We start from the raw sequence: 19,122 nt of genomic DNA, 5'->3' as shown, positions 1-19,122 counted from the left end.
GGCGGAAGGGCGATATTTGCCTGTGGTAACTCTTTAAGAAACTATTTGAAATTGTATTCTTCATTTTATACACTCATTTAATTCAAAATTTACAACATTTTATCTACTTTATTTTAGAGCATATGAATTGATTCGAACTCCCTTCCTTCTTTATAATAACTTTGTGCATGTAAATTTAAAAAAACATTCAAATAATAAAATTCTGTCAATAATTTCCAATCTTTGGAAGAGACACAAAAATATATGTAAATTTCTTGCTGTTTTAGTTTGAATAAATTTAAAAACGAATAACAAATTTTTACAAGATTTCTGAACTTTTCGTAATATTAAGCAATAAGTTGGCATTCTACGTACAAGGCAATCATTGGTACATACACACAGTTCATATAAAATTCTTGCATATTTCAATGTTTTTTTTCTGCTCCTTTACATTTCATTACCATTTAAGTTCCGTTATTGTTGCATGAATTATTAATGCTAAATCGATCCAACCATTAGCATGTGCCTTCCACCTGTGTTCTTACTGTTTTTCTTTTTTTTCTCTTTTATTTTTCGTATTTATTATTATGTGGTTAAAATTGTTTGCGTAATTTGATATTTTTATGCGGTATTATTGACAACTGCTGCATATAAATGGAGCATGAAATCATGAAGAATTGTGGTTCATAAAAAAAAAATGTTTTATTTGTCCTTGTAGTAGTAGTAGCCAACATACGTATATTAATATTGATTGCCATAGTATCGTTTTGTCTGGGAAAATATGTCACAATGATGGCTATGTTCCAACAAGTTTTCAAGTACTTAACTCAATTATTCTGCAGATACATCCATATGCGGGGTAATTACAATAAAATTATGTACAACGAAATATTTATTTAAATTGTTTTTGTAACTGTTTCTCTTTCTTAAGTGGCGCTGTTCTACTCTTTTCTACTTTTAACTATATTTTCATTCTTACGGCATCATATGTATAGCTCCATTTCACTGCCACTTACTGTATTTAAATTTGTATAAGCTGCTTTATTGTTATTGTAATATTTTATTTTTATTCAATTAAGCAATTTTAAAATAGCTTCCCTTAAGTTATGTGCGACCCTTTTTGCATATTTTCGTGTATTCTTAATACACTGTATGTGAATGGCCTCTTAAACATACTCCAACATAAACAAAAAACTATGTTTTCATGAAAAATTAAACTTTATTTCTCTTAAAAAAGTAACAAAATTAATAAACTCGGAAGAAGTATCCGCATTTTTTATTACAGCAGTAAAGAGAGGTTAAATATTTGGTATTAGGGTAGAACGAAAAATTGTGACTGTAGAATATTTAATAACAAATAATTGGTTACTTTTTTCATACAGAATTATCATAAAGAATGTGAAATGTTTTCTTTATCTTCTCAAATTATTATCTTTCAAAATGTACGCTTCCATAATTTTTATCATTTAATACTAAATTGTTTATTCAGTACTTGAACGGTAATTATATACATAAATGTTACTCTACAATATAAAGTGTTCTTCGTTTTATTACCATGACTTTCTGGGATTTAAGGGGCTATACTAGTTTGACACTTCTTATTCGATTAGTTATACTTTCAAAAATATTCTGTGAAATCTTGAGAAGTATTTGAATGGTAGCGTTGTAAAGAGCGACCGCTCGCAGATACAAACCTCTTAAGTTGAAAGATTAAACCCGTTTTTTAGAAATGGCGAAATTTTTCAAAATTGCTCACATCATAACTCAACGAGAAATAAACCGATCGACTTCAAATCCGAGCACTGAGTATTCTTGAATATATTTACTTATACAATGATCTTTTTGATTGGTTGTTAATTGTTAATTTCGCATTAAAAAAACGACCCTTTTTTCAGAACTACGCCATTTTTGGTTTTACTACTCATTCGGCCGGAATCATGTTAGCAGTTGGTGAACTTTTTTTTTGCACCTCCGAAGACAGCACATAACACCGTTTTTTTTTTTCAGTATTTTTGTAAAAAAAAATCTTAAAATATAGCGGAGAATATACCTTATTATGTCCAAAAAACTTCGATTCGAGACATTCGATCGAGTACTTTCCTTTACAAAAATTCAAGAAAATTGTCTAATTGTTCAAGGGTTACACTGGTATAGCATCTTACGTATCAAAATCTTTCTGGTTTCCAATAGATTATCTATCACATATTAAAAAGTAAGGACAACAGTGGCATGAGGTGTGTCTCCTTTTTGTGAGTTTGATGCAATCTCAACCAATAGATATGTTTTTTTACTTAATTTGTCACAGTTGGTTAGCATCGGAAACTGAAGCCAAAGACCTTTAGTCGGACTAATACTATTTTGGAGTCGGTTAAGGGACGCCAATATCAATGAATTATTTCTTAATCGGAACCTCGGGTTTTCTTTAGAATATTTAATTAACAAAGATGCCAGCAAAGACATTTCTAGAGTGTTTCTGCACCAGATCTCGAGCGTCTTGTTGTATTTATTTACATAAGCATATCCATCATGGGGCTTATAAATACCCGTTTGTCTAAATACCTTAAGATTTTTACAATATATTGCTATAGATTTTTGGTTTATTAAAAATGTGAAGGCTTTCCAAGTAATTTCTAAAATTTTTGTTAAAACATTTTTATATCCAATTTAGCTTTGTTTTGATAACTTGAACAACCCTAATGTATTATATGGTATATTAATAAATAAAATTTCTTTATTGTCTACCTTTCCTTCCAGGCCGGCCTAAGCTATAAATAGAAACCCGGATACTACTCTGAAGAAAATATGAAAGCATTAGGCATGTGGAGGTGACTACTTCATCATTTGACCCATGTAAGTACAAGCTTATGTTCATATGTATGTACAACAATATATAGAGCAACACTTAAGTAATGAAAAAGCACATAACTCTATGTACATACGTACATACATATGTACACTTGTGAGCACACAAGTGGCAGCGCACACACGAGTCGAAGAAAGTAACCAGCGGTGAGAGCAAACAACTTGAAGTCACAAACAAAACTCGTGGCAACAAAGTGGAAGTGCTGCTGCTGTTGTTGCATGCAACACACAAGAGGCAACTACATGCCCGCTGCGAGTACATAAAACAATGACAACATAAAGCCAACAGAACAAAAGTTGCAAATATGTAAGCGGCAGGCTTAAGTTTTAATGACTGAGCGGAAGAGGAAGCGCATAAAAAATTGGCAAAGCAATGCTGCGGAAAGGATGTAAGAAGTGAAAAGTGTGCAAAGAAAAATTGCTCAAACAAAAAAACGATGAAGTGCAGCAAAAAATAAACAAAAGTCAAATGTAAAAAAGAATATAATAGAAAACAACAATAAATAAATAGAAGTATAAACCAAATAAACTTTGAAAAGTGACAGAGTGACTGCCGCGCAAAAATGTGTCAGTAAAGACGGTTAAACAGCAAACCGGCAAGCATGCGGAACAACAACAAAAGCAAGCAAAACTTTTTATAAATGAGTTAGAAAAAGAAATTCGGTTGTTAACCCTTTGTTTACAATTTCGTAGTAAATATTTCCTCCATTCGCGCTGTGCGATAAGAGTCAAAATATTTAAGCTTTAATTGTGCTTTACCACGCAAATGCGATGGGAATGTCGATGACATAACGGAAAATACTAAACCATACAGTTTCCACACGGGCGTGATTGACAGGCTAACTGATGTATAAATAAAACAAAAGCGATTAATGCGCATTAATTATTCAAACAACTAAGTATTGATGGAGGAAAGTTAAGAATATGAAATTATAATAAGAAATTCAGTAATACTACTGTAAGTCCCTTCAATAAATACAATCACACTATTCGGTCGAAAATTATTTTTAAAAAATATGACGAGTTTTCAAAGATTAATCAAACTAATGTCTGTACCCTGTATCACCAGTAAACTTCTAAACTAAATTTTCCTAGAAAACGAAGTTAAATACGTTTTATAGGGTGATCCATTTTATGATTTCCTTCTTTTTTAATGAAAAAAAAAACAGAAAATTCAAATTTAATTGTAATGTTTATTATCATTCGAAAGAACATTCTTTGGTATTTCTTTTTTAAAGGTTATCTGTTTCAAATATTGGCCGCGATTACGTCTCAGTTGGTCCATCCTTTGAGTCCAATTTTTGAAGACTCGTTCGAGCATTTGGATTGGTAAAAGGCCGTGATGTTTTGCTTCAAGGCCTGAATTGAAGTGGGATTGTTCGCATAGACTTTAGACTTTATATATCCCCACAGGAAAAAGTCATACGGTGTGATATCACTCGATTTCGGTGGTCAATCCACCAGCCCAAAACGTGAAATTATCTGCTCACCGAAGTGTTCTCTCAATTAATCCATTGATTGATGCGATGTGTGGAAAGTGGCGCCGTCTTGTTGAAACCAAAAGTCGCTAAGATCACGAGCTTTAATTTTAGGCATTAAATAGTCGGTTTTCATAGTGCGATAACGCTCGCCATTGACGGTTACGTTCTCACCAGTATAATTTTTGAAGACATATGGAACGATGATTACACCAGCCCACAAGCCACACCATACTGTCGTTTCTATTTGATCGAATATAATCGAACAATGAATGTTGGGTCTCAAGATGCGTGATAATGTTGCGAATTGTAAGCTCAGTAGGCCTATTATGTTGTATTGTAAGCGTTATTCAGGCGTAAGTCTTTCTGTGATGAAATGACAAACAATACAGAACAAAAATAATGTGACAGTTTGACACGACTCAAGAAAAAAGTACCTCTTCTTGGATCACCTGTTATAACACATTTTTCGTGATCGCTTTAACCCTCTAGCCAGTAGACCAGTAAATGTCTTTCCAAACTTGTTTCAGCTTGCTTTCTAAATTAATCTCAGAAAAGTATAAATATTCAAAGCTATGACAGATAAATATTTTTTTTTATTTTCCTACAGACGGAGAGTTTGCCGCAGTTCAGTATATAAGTAGTTAAGCCAGTCTAGAATTTTCGAAAATTGATTTTTGGACTTAAAGTACACTTTAGGGTCTTCAGCCTTACTTATTTTTAGCATTACTTTTTCTTGTCTAATTCGCTGAGTTGTTAAAATATTCAAAAGCGGTTTTTTATACTCTCGCAACAAAAGTTGCTAAAGAGAGTATTATAGTTTTGTCCACATAACGGTTGTTTGTAAGTCCTAAAACTAAACGAGTTAGATATAGGGTTATATATACCAAAGTGATCAGGGTTACGAGTAAAGTTCAAATCCGGATGTCTGTCTGTCCGTCCGTCCGTCCGTCTGTCCGTCTGTCCGTCTGTCCGTCCGTGCAAGCTGTAACTTGAGTAAAAATTGAGATATCTTAATGAAACTTGGAACACGTGTTCCTTGGCACCATAAGTTCGAAGATGGGCAGAATCGGACCACTGCCACGCCCACAAAATGGCGATAACCAAAAACACATAAAGAACTATAACTTAGCCACAAATAAAGTTATGAAAATAAAATTTGGAACATAGGATTGCATTAGGGAGGGGTACATTTGAATGTAATTTTTTTGGAAAAGTGGGCGTGACCCGCCCCCAAATAGGTTTTTTGTATATATCTTGCAAACCAATAAACCTATATAAACCAAACTTTCTGAATTCTTTTCTTTTAGCCGTTTCCTTATACAGTCCAAAAATGAAAGAAATCGGATAATAACCACGCCCACCTCCCATACAAAGGTTAGGTTAAAAATGATTAAAAGTGCGTTATCTCACTAACGAGAAACGCCAGAAACACAAAATTTCACAAAAATGATAGCAGAAGGAAGCTGCACTCAGATCTTTTTACAAAATGGAAAATGGGCGTGGCATCGCCCACTTATGGGTCAAAAACCATATCTCAGGAACTACTCGACAGATTTCAATGAAATTCGGTATATAATATTTTATTGACACCCTGATGACATGTGTGGAAATTGGATGAAATCGGTTCACAACCACGGCTACTTTCTTTATAACTCAATTTTAAATTCCATCTGAATCCTTCACTTTATAATATATACATTAGGAACCAATCATGATAGCGAAATAAAACTTTACACAAATACAGTATATGATCTGTGGCATCACTTGTGAAAAAATTGTCGAAAACGGACTATAACTTTTCAAGGCTCTAGATATCGAACATGTTGAACTCAGCGCCTAAGGTTAAATTTTAACCGAAAATATGGGTAAATCTCTCAGCTAATTTAATGTAATTTAGAGGAAATTGTTTTCTTCCAATAGTGTGTCTCTGTTCCAAAAATTATTAAAATCGGGTCACAACATCTCCTAGCTCCCATATACCTAATTATAGGTTTTTCAGAAATTCGTTGGGCTTTATTACGCATATATGTATTGGTTAATATGTGATATATCTTTGCAAAATTAAGTGAGCGTAAAGTATTGGATATAGTGTACCTTGCTGGTGAAATTGAATGAAATCGGTTCAGGAATTACCTTAGCCCTCATATCTATATATGACGATTTTCGTTATTCTATTAAACTTTATGCCGAATTTATGGGTAAATTTGTGCGTTATCTTAATAAAATTTCTTCAATAAATTGCGAGAGTATAAAATGTTCGGTTACACACGAACTTAGCCTTTCCTTACTTGTTTCAAAGTGCATTTTTCATGAGTCCCTAAAATCATTGTCGCCCGTAGAAAACCTTTAAAAAAGGTTGATTTCCCATAATTTTTCCTTACACTCTCTAATTGTCAAGGTTGGTTTTTTTTGAAGTCTCTAGATCGAACTAACCTTTTAAAATAGAAACAATGACAAAATTAGTAACGTAAATTTTTTATGTTTAAAAAATCTTATATATGGTGAATCTCAGTGAAGATATTGAATTAAATATCACTTAATTAGTTTTAAGACAAGAAGCACACGATCCATATACATTGGAACTTCCATAACTCGAACCTTCTATAAGTCGAAGATCTCCATAACTCGAACACTCACAAAAATTACAGAATGCATGTTTCTTTAAATAAACCGTTTTGCTAAGTAAATAACTAAAACTGTGGGTAAATCAATATTTTACAACTTTTTGAAAAATTTTTGTTTTAATGAAAATTTCTATAACTCAAAGTCTCTCTAACTCGATTTTTTTGTGGATTATGGTGATTCGAGTTAGAGAAGTTCCACTGTACTTTTGAGCAAAAATAATAATTAATGGCGTTTCAAAGCAATAAATCCAAAAGCAACTCTATTTTCTTGGAAATATGTATATTGGCAGAGACTAACAAACGAAACAGTGGATGTTATACAGGATACAATGATAATAAATATAGTGTAGTTGTGATAAAAGACAAATTAAGACATTTTTTAGTCTTCGTGTCGCCTAGTTTTGGAGAATAGCCAATCGAAATGCCAAATGTTCAACAAACGAGCAACACTTGCAATGGAAATAAGAAAGCTGTGTCCAAAGAAGATAGCGATCAGAGAAATGGCCAATCGAATACAGCTTACATTATTTTTGTTGAAATGTCACCATTTCACTCTGCTCCGAAATTTAAAAAATGGCATAAAAGGTTTCATGACATCTTTCGGTGTTTTTTAAAAGCACAGATAAATAGATGTTTGTATGAGTTTTTTCACAGACTAACTATTTGATAACCTTTATACTTTAAAGTCATTTATTATTCAAAATTCTACGACTTTCTGGGTCCATTGGGTGAAGTGAACATCTTTCTCCAAACTTCTGTACTGAGTATCCCGAAAAAAATCAATCGAACTTCCTTTATAAGACCTATATTGCAAGAAACTGAAGTTTATTATTTCAACCAAGTAAAATCATATTTCGTTTTGGTACAGTATTCGCATTCATCTAGTTATATATAACATGTTAGTGGCCTTGAATTTCTATTGACTCCACTTCACGTTGTCGCAACGGTCTGATAAATATATACTATCTTGTTATTGAAGAGACCCTATATAGTATAAAACAAAATATATATTTTTTATTGCATTTACTGCTCAAACTGTCTGCTCATACTGAATATGTATGTAAGTAAAGATCTGACCTTAAGATAGGCGTTTATTATAGCTAATAAAGCAGTCAATTAATTTCTTTAATGTAATTGCTTTGTGCGCCTTTGGGAGTTGTACAAGTGCTGCAGGCCACTTTGTGCTAATGATATATTGATAAATAAATTGTATGTTGTCGCTTGTGTATACCTGCATATATACTAAGCTATGTATGTCTATATGTATACGAGAATTTTACTATACATACTTAAACAAATTAATTATTAATTGAGTCAATAAATTACGTAGATGTAAATTGTAGATATTGAAATAAAAGAAAACAAAGAAATTTATGAAAGAAAAAATTTCAGATTCAAACCGAGAATCTTATCAAAAATATTTCATATGTCAACTCCGCTAGTTTCTCTTCCAAGTTGCTTAAAATCAAATACACTTTCAGCAAAGACATGTGTCTACCAAAGTAGTTGAAAGTGCTCGCCAGTGAACGCTCGCGCACGCCTTTCAACGCTTTGTTGTGTTGCGCTGTGTTCCCTAAGTTATTATCTCTAAGTGAAAGAAAAACACAAAAAAAAAACTCAGAAAACACTAGTTGTGGCGCATTTGGCCGGTATTCTACGGTGCCCGGCACCAAAACACCGCAAACTGCACTGCGCTGACAAAGCAAACAACACAGAGTGTGTGCGGCAGACAAGCCATGGCGTATGAGTAACCAGCCAAAGAAACGCGTACGCCGACAGCCAAAGCAAACACGACTTGTGGCAGTCAACGAGGAGTTCAGTTAGACAAAAAGCAAAGGCAACAGAAGCACACGCGTATATAGGTTACGAGTGAAACGCAGTCAAGCGCGTAAATAGACAATGAAAGTAAAAAACGAAGAAGAAGACCGGCACAGATGCAGTTATACATATATGGTGTGTATACAAAAAACGATTATAGGACAAATTTGCGATGCGACAGTGCCAGCAGACCGTGTGCAGTCAAAGTTGTTGGAAAGTAGGGAAATAGTTGAGAGGCTAAATAATACGGTTGTTGTTGTTGTTGCTTTCTGTTTTGCTGTGTTTGTGTTTATATCTCTTAGACGCATTGCTGGCGTGGTATACTCGTTTAGCAGCAATAACGTCGCAACAACAACAACAAACCACTTAACCACAAAGCATTTCTGTAATGTTTATTTTTAGTTTTCCGCCTGCGTTTGAACTGCTTTTCTACTTGTACCAGTGTGTGTGTGTTTTAGTCGATGGCGAATGTATAGACTCATGTTGTGCTCTGTTGGTTAGTACACACAAAATTTATCATCAGCAATGACTCACTGGTGTGAAGAAGGCAGTGTTAGTTTTGTTCATAATTCTGTGCTATTCTTAAAGTTTAACGTTGCAGTTATTGATTCAGTGTTTAGTGCAGAAAATCTTCCTTCTATATTTCTCGCTCTCCTTTGTTGAAGATGTGTGTGTGTGTGTATATAGTAAATATTTGTGTGATTATGCAATTTATTGCATTCCAAAATTAATTGTTTGCCAGTAAGAATGAAGGGAAACATAAATAGTGACCAATTCACTTGAAAACTTGATTTATTCCAGACAAAATCTATTTTATTGCATCAAGCATTTTATTCTATGAAACGATGCAGTTTTATCTACGAAAAGTACTGAGCAAGCTTCTTTTCTCCTCAATTGCATTTGAAATATTAGTTTTATGATTTTTTATAATTTTAGTTGGTTGCACGTTTTTGTAGCCTTGTTCAGTATTCAAGGTAATTTCTGTTGAGTTGAGCTTCTTTGTTTAGATTTGAATTTTGCGATGGCCAAGCCAGGCTCAATAAATACCTTTCTTAGTTCTTAAATACATTTTCGTTGGTGTTATGTTGGTTGGACCGACTGCGAAAACCATAGTTCCAATCTTATTCACCTTGGCCTCTAGGTATAGGTAGAAAGTCTCTCATTTCTCTATGACTTTTTGGTCAGGATACCAAATGATGATTGATATACATACATACATATATAATTATTAAATAGTGAAAGCTGCTGCCGGAATCCTAAGAGGTATTGTTTAAAGCGATTCCTTATTATTGTTTTCGTTTTGTTCTTTTGATTTGACAGTCCAGGATTTTCCAAAAATCGATGATTTTGAATTGACTTAAGGACTTAGATGAGTTTCGCCCAAGAAAAAACGGCATATTTCAAATAAATTCTTTTAATATAAAAACTTACATTTACAGTTTAGTTCAAACTTTGTATTGTCTTAAGGGGCTGGCTATACCAGTGTAACCCCTGAAAAAATATGCGATTTTCATGAATATTTTGCACATAATAAGGTATATTTTCAGCTACCTTTCAAGCCTTTACAAAAATATTGAAAAAACAATGGAATTATTTGCTGTTTTCGGTGGTGCCAAAAAGCTCCCTCACTGCTAACATGATTCTGGCCTAATGAGTTGCTGAAGCAAAAAAATTCAAAAAGGTTATTAAAGTTAAATATATTTCCTATAAATGACTATACAAATGAAAAATATCAAAAATTGACAAAATGGCGTAGTTCTAAAAAATGTCGTTTTTTAGGTAAAAAATGGTCTTTCTTTTAATGCCAAATTGACAATTTTCAACAAATCAAAGAGATCGTAGGCCATTGTATAGTAAATATATTCAAGAATACTCAGTTTAAATTTGAAGTCGATCGGTTAATGTATCGTTGAGTTATGATGTCAGCGATTTAGAGAAATATCATTTCGAGAAAAACGCATTTAAAGTTTTGACTATAGCTGCTTATACCAGCGAGCGGTCGCTGTCATTCTAAAACTATTCCAGATACGACCATACCGCTTTCGCAGTATATTTTTCAAAGTATAAACTATCGAATAAGCAAGTAATAAAAAAAATCGTTTTTTTGATAATGTCACACTAATATAGCCCCTTAAAGATTCATATCCAATGTGCCGTTATTTCCGTCGAGTAACTCCTAATTTTAGTTTAAACTAGAACTTGAACGAAGGAAAAACAATTAAAATTGGTTTTTGGGCAGAGGTTTTTACGAAAAAAAAGGCTTCCTTCGTCCAGGAAGACCTGCCAAAAATTTCATCAATATCGGTTTAGTTAGCTTTTTCTCGAGATGTCTTGATAACCGTTTTTGAAAACACCGTTTTGAGATAAACGCGTACAGACAATAAAACTTCCCTGAAGAATGCAACTTCTTCAGACTGTATCTTCAGAACCATTATTTGGACCTATTTTTTGAAGCCGTGAAACTCACATAATCTTTTAAAGTACCTTGAATTAATGCCCGACCGATTTCCAATTTTTGGCTGATGCCGATGATGATTCTGTAACGAAAACGGTTGTAGTGGAATCGCGGTGAGACGGCGCAAACGGTGCCAAAGAAAGGAGGATCAAGGAAGGTCAGGAAGGTTTTGCTATATGTTTTGTGGGTACTCTCCTGCTGTCAAACTTAATTCGGACCTGTACTGTCAACTATGGAACCATCTGAATGTAACAATTGCCCAGAAGCGGCCAGATTCAGACAATAGGAGAGGATTTGGATTCCATCAGGACAACGACAGGCCTTTCATATTGACAGTGACTCGATAGAAACTTTGGAAGCTTGTTTGGGAGGTTTACCTTATAGTCCAGACCACCTGTTCCTGTTTATACCATGTTTTTTTGCTACAGGAACTAGAAAAAATCGGCGAAATATGGCCGATGCTGAATTTTGTGGCCGATACTAGCCGAAGTGTCTCTTAGGACCTTTAGATCATGATTTAATTCAAAGCTGTATTTTTTAAGTCGCTATCCACTTCGAATTTTATATGGAACTTCACAGTAATATTATCTGGCAAAAATATGAAACATTTAACAAATGTTTATACAAAATTATTATTTATTATACGTAATTTTTCGATAAGTATAATACTTTATAAATAATTCCAATGTTAATTACGAACCCGAAATTTGGTTTAGATTACCACGTTTAAAGCTAAATACAATACAGAATATTAAAAACACTTCTTAATTTATAAATTTTGTATTGCGAACTTTTTGTTTTTATTTTTTAATAAAAAATAATCATATTTTCTATTTTCAGGGAGTCTCTTTGAAACTAAGTTACCTACAGTAAGCGTTCAACTGTTGGAAAACACCGCATAGAAATGAATTGCCGATATAAAAAGTGTTAATAAACATCAAGTGGAAGGGTAAATAAACAACCGTTAATAGCAACAACAAGAAATAAAGAAGCTCCATAAACATGATTACGTGAGAAAAGCCACGAAAGCGCATTTATTAACGAATTAAATGGACAGCAATTGCTGGCGCAATAAAAGTAAAGCCAACAGAAAGCGAAAAAAGCAACTAAAGCCGCCAGCGAAGGCTACGAACACCGCCATAACGCTTTGGTGATAACGGCACTCGTAGCAATTGCAAATAAAAAAAGCGCAGCTTAAAACAAATCATTTCGCACTCTCAAACATTGGCGAATTATGACAAAACATTTTTCTTCTGCATGCTCGCTTAAATCGCCGCTTGAAGACAACTTGGCTGAACAACAGCTGAGCGCAAAATGTCGCTGACCACATATGGGTTAACACAGTGTTGTTGTTGTGCGTGAGTGTAAAATCGAAACGAATGTGTAAGCTGAGGAAAAATGCGTTTGCACGGCAATAAACGCCAAAAATTAAAACAACAACAGCAACAACAATGCAGCAATACAACTGAACAGAACAACGAAAACGAAGTCGACGCAGCGATAAATCAGCAACAACGAGGTAATAAAACCGGGCAGCAAAGAGAGGAACAACAACAAGTCGAGCAGACGAGAAAGGAAACGGTATACGCATCCGCAACTAAATTAAAAGAAGCCACTTTCATAAAGCGCAGATACACGGCGCATCCAACAACATTCCAAGTTGCAACAACGCAGAGTCGCAATCACACCCGTTCCACTGCGGCGCCGCCCCACTCCGCACCATTGCTGCTGTACACCGTCCCTCGACTACTCATACTCTTCGTGCTCTGCTGTGCCATGCCACCGCAAGCACATGCCGACTGGTTGATGGACTGTGGTGACTGCCTATGCAAATGGCAGTCGGGCAAGAAGACCGCCGATTGCAAGAATCTTACGCTGAGCGCCGTGCCGGAGAATTTGAGCAATGAGGTGCAAGTGCTGGATCTCTCCTTCAATCGTGTCGCTATACTCGAACAGAATGCCTTCCTCAACGCTGACTTGCATAATCTACATAAGCTCTTCATGCGTAATGCGTCGCTGCAGCAGATCGATCCGCGCACCTTTACACAACTGGAGATCTTGATCGAAGTGGATCTGTCAAATAATTTGCTGCGTAATCTGCAAGCAAATGTCTTTGCGCGACTGGTGAAAGTGCGCGCGATTGTGCTGAATGGTAATCTCTTGGAAACGCTCTCTGATGGCGTCTTCCAGAATCTCAAGTACCTGCATAAGGTCGAATTGAAACACAATCGGCTGATGCGTATCGGACAGCAGGCGTTCGGCAATGTACCGCTGCTCTCACAGATCTACTTGGATGGAAATCGCCTGAGCTTTCTACGAAAAGAGTCCTTCGAATCACTGAAGCGTCTAACAGCGTTGTCACTCGATTCGAATCCGTGGAATTGCACCTGCGAGCTGCAAATATTCCGCGATTTCGTGCTAAAACGCAATCTCTATACACCGCCTACGGCCTGCTATTATCCCGTACACTTGCGCGGCATGTTGTGGGTCGAAGATCAGCCCGAGGCCTTCGCATGTAAACCACGCATTATATTTCCGGCACGCGGTGCCTCCGTCAGCACGTCGAAGGAGAATGTGACGCTGGTTTGTCGCGTGCATGCCTCGCCGAATACACACATAACCTGGGATTACAACCGCCAACAATATCGCTCCTCCACCAGCAATATCGGCGGCGGCATTAATGCAGTCACCACCAACAGTGGTGGCGGTTGTTGCGCCAACGGTCAGGCACAGCGTCTGCACATAGAACTGCTGCGCGATGAGCAAACGAAGGAGAAAGAGTTCGGACGTGATGTATTCATATCGCGTCTAACCATTGTGGCTGCTGAAAAGAGTGATGAAGGTACATACACCTGCACGGCGGAGAATGCGGGCGGCAAGGATTCAGTGCAAATTAGTCTGCTGGTGCAACGTCCCGGGTCACGCGAACTGCTGCTGCAAGGCAATTTAGTCGTTGTTGTTTCGCTGATGGCGCTGGGTTTGCTCGGCGTATCGGTATTTCTGGCGCTCGTCACTTGCTGCATTTACAAACGGTTCAAGGCAATGAGTCCCACAAGTCATCGGCATCATCATCATCATCTCGATGGCGCTGACCAATTGACGCCCGGCATGGATGGGCAGCATACGACGACGACCACCGTGACCGGTGGCACTGATGTGGTGCTCGGCATGGACGATACGGTAGGCAGTTATAAACATCACTTGCAGAAGAAGAATGCGAACGGTGATGTAGTCGAGGGAAAGGGTAGTGGCGGTGGTGGTGGTGTTGGCGTAGGCAGTGGCAAATACACAGAGGTGATAAAACATGGCGTGACTGTGATGGATAATGGCGGTATGCTGTCAGGCATCGGCAGCCGTGGTGGTGGTATTGATGGCACCGCTGCGCACAGAAGTGGCCCACATGCGGACAAAATGTACTTGGAGCGAAGCAATGATGGTAAGTGGTTAAAGTTAATGAAATGCTGTTGTGAAATGTAATGCAATGTATGCTTAACAACCCTTGAAGTTATCTGAAGTGTGTAGAATGGAATTGTAGGAAGTGAAAGTGTATCAAAAATATTGTTACAGTTGCTAGATAATCAAGTTTAATTCCGTATTTAAACTTTACTGTTCTGGAATATTTTTCAGTGGTTATAACTTATTTCATGTAAGATTAAGTCCAAATTTTCATCCTCAATACAACAGTTTCAGTTAGCAGTAGTTGTAGATTGAGGCAGTTTGTTGCATGATTATTATTACCAGAGAGGGTTTTAGGACATATCGTGCTAAAGTTCAGTTTTCCAACTGATGTTTTCCGTTATTTTTGCCAAGTCCACATACACTTGATCATTCCACCTAAGTTTCGGTCGTCCTTTTCTTCGTCCGCCACCAGTGGGTGTCGTGTCGTACATTTTTCCGTTGCGAGTGTTTTCTTCTCTTCGGGCGATATGCCCGAGCCAGCACAACCGCAGTATTTTTATGCTCGCCAAACAAACGAATCTGGTACTCACCTACGACAACGCGTAGCGGGTCATAAATCCTTCGGAGGACTTTTCTCTCGAACGCTCCTAAGGAGTGCTCATTTTTATGGGTCATCGTCCATGCTTTCACGCCATACATCAGGACGGGTATAATGAGTGAATTATAGAGCGTTACTTTAGTTTTGCGAGAGAGGGCTCTGCTTTTCAATTGCCTACTGAGCCCGTGATAGCACAATTAATGACATACAATATATGTATAAAGTCAGGTTCCTCGATTATTTCTGTAATGTGATACTTCCCCAAAGATCCAAACCTTCGATGTTTTCAAACTTATAGCGGTCTCGCCTTTTTGGTAGTCAGAGTGACAATGTCTATTTGGTAGTCAGAGTGACAATGATAACGTGCTAAATGCACTTCTTTTCAAAGGTGCTGTGGGGAGAGATTTTGACGTTGCTTCAATAATATTTCGGAATTTCGTTTATCCGACCAAATTATCATGAATTCTGGATGGGTATTGTATGTTCCCTCATCATACATATACATTCCGTATATTTGTGTAAACTATATTACAATTGATAGATCTATGGTATATTATTTCGGGATATATTATTTTTCTTTCACTCAAGCAATATATGACCTGTACAAGATGTGGTATTTGCATTAGTTGCTGAAGTATAAAATCTGTAGAAGCTACTTTTATGGCTCTCGAACATAAGTAAATGTGACTTTTAGCTCTGTAGTTCTTTGGTTATCAAGCTTATCGAAGAAGCTATGCTGCTCTTGACTCATATCAAGTATTAAAAGACAAAAAAAAAATGTTATTATCGACATATAACAAATTGTTGACAGTAAATCTTTAACTTCATCTCTCACAATTTCTGCCATAATATAAATTGTAAATAATCCCCGATTTGAGATGTGTTATTCTAGAAATTTACCAACTTCTTATGAAAAGCAAAAAACAAAAATGTATAAGAGCTGATCGATTACCTAGTGCGAAGGCCAAAACCTGGTTTCTCAATTAAAATTTTAATTGATCAATTAATCTGGTTGTGCGAAAAGGCTTTTATAGCCGTCGAGTAGTATAATTTACAAATACGTTATTTGTCGCAGATTTGTATTTCCTTTTCAATTCGATTAAAATTCGATTAGAAAGTAATGTAGAAAAATGGGATTCTTTTTGAGTATGGTAAATCGTTCTAAATCAGCGAGTAAGGACCAGTTAATTGATTAATTATGTCCTATGCGAATAGGCTATAACCGCATTGAATTCGATTAAATTCTTTCAACTTCCTTGTTGGTTATCACAAGTAATGTCTCTCCGAAACCTCGTAAGAAAATGGCCTCTTTTTGGTGCAATTTTACATAACATACATCGGATTTGTTGCTTTGATGAATCAGTAGTAATTTTAGCTTTCCACTATCCACCTGCATTGTTCTATTAGCATGATATAAATATAAAGCAAGTTGAAGAATTTACACTTCATAATATTATATAGTATATGCCATCATTAATTATTTCGCTTATCTTATTTTATACTTAATGAGGTGTTGGCAACCCTGTTCGCATACTACAACTGAATGACGTATTATTTCAAAATTGATTCATGCAGCTTAACCTGTGTCCTTCCGTTTCCGTTTTTATTTTGCTATGTATTTTTTATACTCTCTTCCCGCACATTAGCAACACTTGAGTGCGCAAATTATTATTGCAATTATTGTTGCAATTCTAGTATTTTTCTGCAACTATTTGCGATAAGTAATTTTTCACGTTTTTCTGCCAAAAAAAAAATCCTTTATTGTTATCATCGCAGCTGCTGTTTTGTTGTTTTTGCTGTTGTTGTCTTTCACCACCGACTTTATTGTTATTGCAGTGTCGTAATGGGGTTTTCACGTTTGCGGTCGCCATTCGTGTTCTTTGACGTGATCATTGTCGTCATTATTGCTATAGTTGGTGGGGCTTTCTCGTAAATCCTTCGTTTATAGCGTGACCATTCACGCCGTGCCGAGCTGCGCTGAGCTGAGCTGAGCGCTGAGCCAAATAAACCATGCAATGCCACGCCACGTCATGCCAATTTATTTGCACTCAACTCGTCCTCGCCAAGCACCAAGTGGACCCAGTCCCACACACACACACTCTCACTCTCACTCCCATTTACAGCTGCGCCCTGAACAATACGCACACAATTATTTTCCAGTCTTTTCCGCCTGTCCGGTGGCGTTATTGTCTCAATGATAAATATGGTAATTAATTCTCGCAGCGAATTGTTGAAATGCCGTAATGAAAATGAAAATGAAAATGTTTTCACCGCTGCCGCGCCCTACTTTCGAAAAAAATTAAGCAGCAGCACGCTCCGTGTTCTCTTTGTTTTTTTTTTTTATTTTTTGCGAGCGAAATTTTTAATGTTTTTGTCCAGCGTTGCTTTTACGGTTTACCAAGGGTCGGGGGTGGCAGCATACAATTTTAAACAATAACATATCGCCCTCACATTTGCGCACTCAAAGCGATAATATTCGCTACAAAAAGCTATATTATTTATTTAATGTCCGAAATAATGATTCGCAGCTGTGCACTCAAACAATGTAGTCTTCTTCTGGCTCTGCCATTTTTTGGTTTTGTTTTTTGGACTGCATATTTCTCGCCCGTCTCAGTAATTATCACATTTATCATGCGCGACCACTTAAGTGCCTACGAACGAATGAATCCATCGCGCTGAATTGTGTTGGGTTCATTATTAGTGATTGTTCCTCTGTCTCTCTGTTTGTCTGTCTGTCTGCCTTTCATGTGACGGCAATTACAATTGTATATTTGTATATATGTATATATATCACTCTTCATTCATATATCGGGGTATTATGCAAATCGTTCTTTGTCTCCGCTGTTTGCAAATAATTTGCATTCCTTTTGATCTGTCAGCAATTTCGAATCATATTACGGCTCAAACTGAAGCGATCAGTGCTTAATGAGGTTAATATGCGGGATATTTGATTATAAGGCGTGATTACTTGCTGGAGCTCAAGCTCTACAAGTCGCTTATCATTCCCGTCCTGCTTTACGGTGCAGAAGCTTGGACGATGTCAACATCAGATGAGACGACACTAGGAGTTTTCGAGAGGAAAATTTTGCGCAAGATTTATGGTCCTCAGAACATTGGCAACGGCGAATACCGCAGACGATGGAACGATGAGCTGTACGAGTTATACGACGACATTGACATAGTTCAGCGAATAAAAAGACAGCGGCTACGCTGGCTAGGTCATGTTGTCCGAATGGACGAAAACACTCCAGCCCTGAAAGTGTTCGATGCAGTACCCGCCGGAGGAAGCCGAGGAAGGGGAAGGCCTCCACTCCGTTGGAGGGACCAGGTGGAGAGCGACCTGGTTACACTTGGGATCTCCAACTGGCGCCGAACTGCGAAGGAGAGAGACAGGTGGCGCACTATCGTCGATTCGGCTATAACCGGCTAAACGGTTGCAACGCCAATCACATACATACATACTTGCTGGAGAGGAAATGTATATTTTTCAACGTGCGAGTATATTCATTTGGTTGAAGTTTAATCTCTAAAGAAAAAATACTGTTATGGAATTTATTAGACTAATATCTAATGGATTTAAGCAGAAACCGCGACATTGTCCCGTTTAGTAGCAATATATGATCTAAAATTGTAGAAAATATTGAATTGATTTACAATGTTTTAGATGATCATCAAGATGTCCTCGAGGCTCACTGACCCTATTGAATTTCCGCAATGACAGGAGAAAGCTCATTTGTCGAATCCTAAAGGTCATTATATTTTTGTAACCTCCGAGGAATGACGAATTGTGGTCATTGCCCTTCTATATATCATCGTGTGTTTATATAGAGATGATAATGTTAATTATATTTTTTTCTGTTAGTTATTTATTTCTGTCAGGTAAGTTAGTTAATATTAGACTGACAA

General features: G+C 36.6%; 1 protein-coding gene across 5 annotated transcripts in view; it reads left to right on the top strand.

Annotated features, from left to right (window-relative positions):
- The window catches only part of LOC105215508 (uncharacterized), a 360,283-nt gene that overhangs the window by 301,398 nt on the left and 39,763 nt on the right, over positions 1–19,122 (top strand). For all 5 annotated transcript variants that reach the window (XM_054232144.1, XM_054232145.1, XM_054232142.1 and 2 more), the window contains 2 exons: positions 2,734–2,829; positions 12,060–14,655. In XM_054232144.1, coding sequence (XP_054088119.1) covers positions 12,618–14,655 — 2,038 coding nt within the window. In that variant the 5' untranslated portion in view covers positions 2,734–2,829; positions 12,060–12,617. The remainder of the gene's footprint in view (positions 1–2,733; positions 2,830–12,059; positions 14,656–19,122) is intronic.

This window comes from Zeugodacus cucurbitae, chromosome 5 (assembly GCF_028554725.1).
Source record: "Zeugodacus cucurbitae isolate PBARC_wt_2022May chromosome 5, idZeuCucr1.2, whole genome shotgun sequence".
Taxonomy (NCBI): domain Eukaryota; kingdom Metazoa; phylum Arthropoda; class Insecta; order Diptera; family Tephritidae; genus Zeugodacus; species Zeugodacus cucurbitae.
This window is presented reverse-complemented; position numbering and strand designations above follow the sequence as displayed.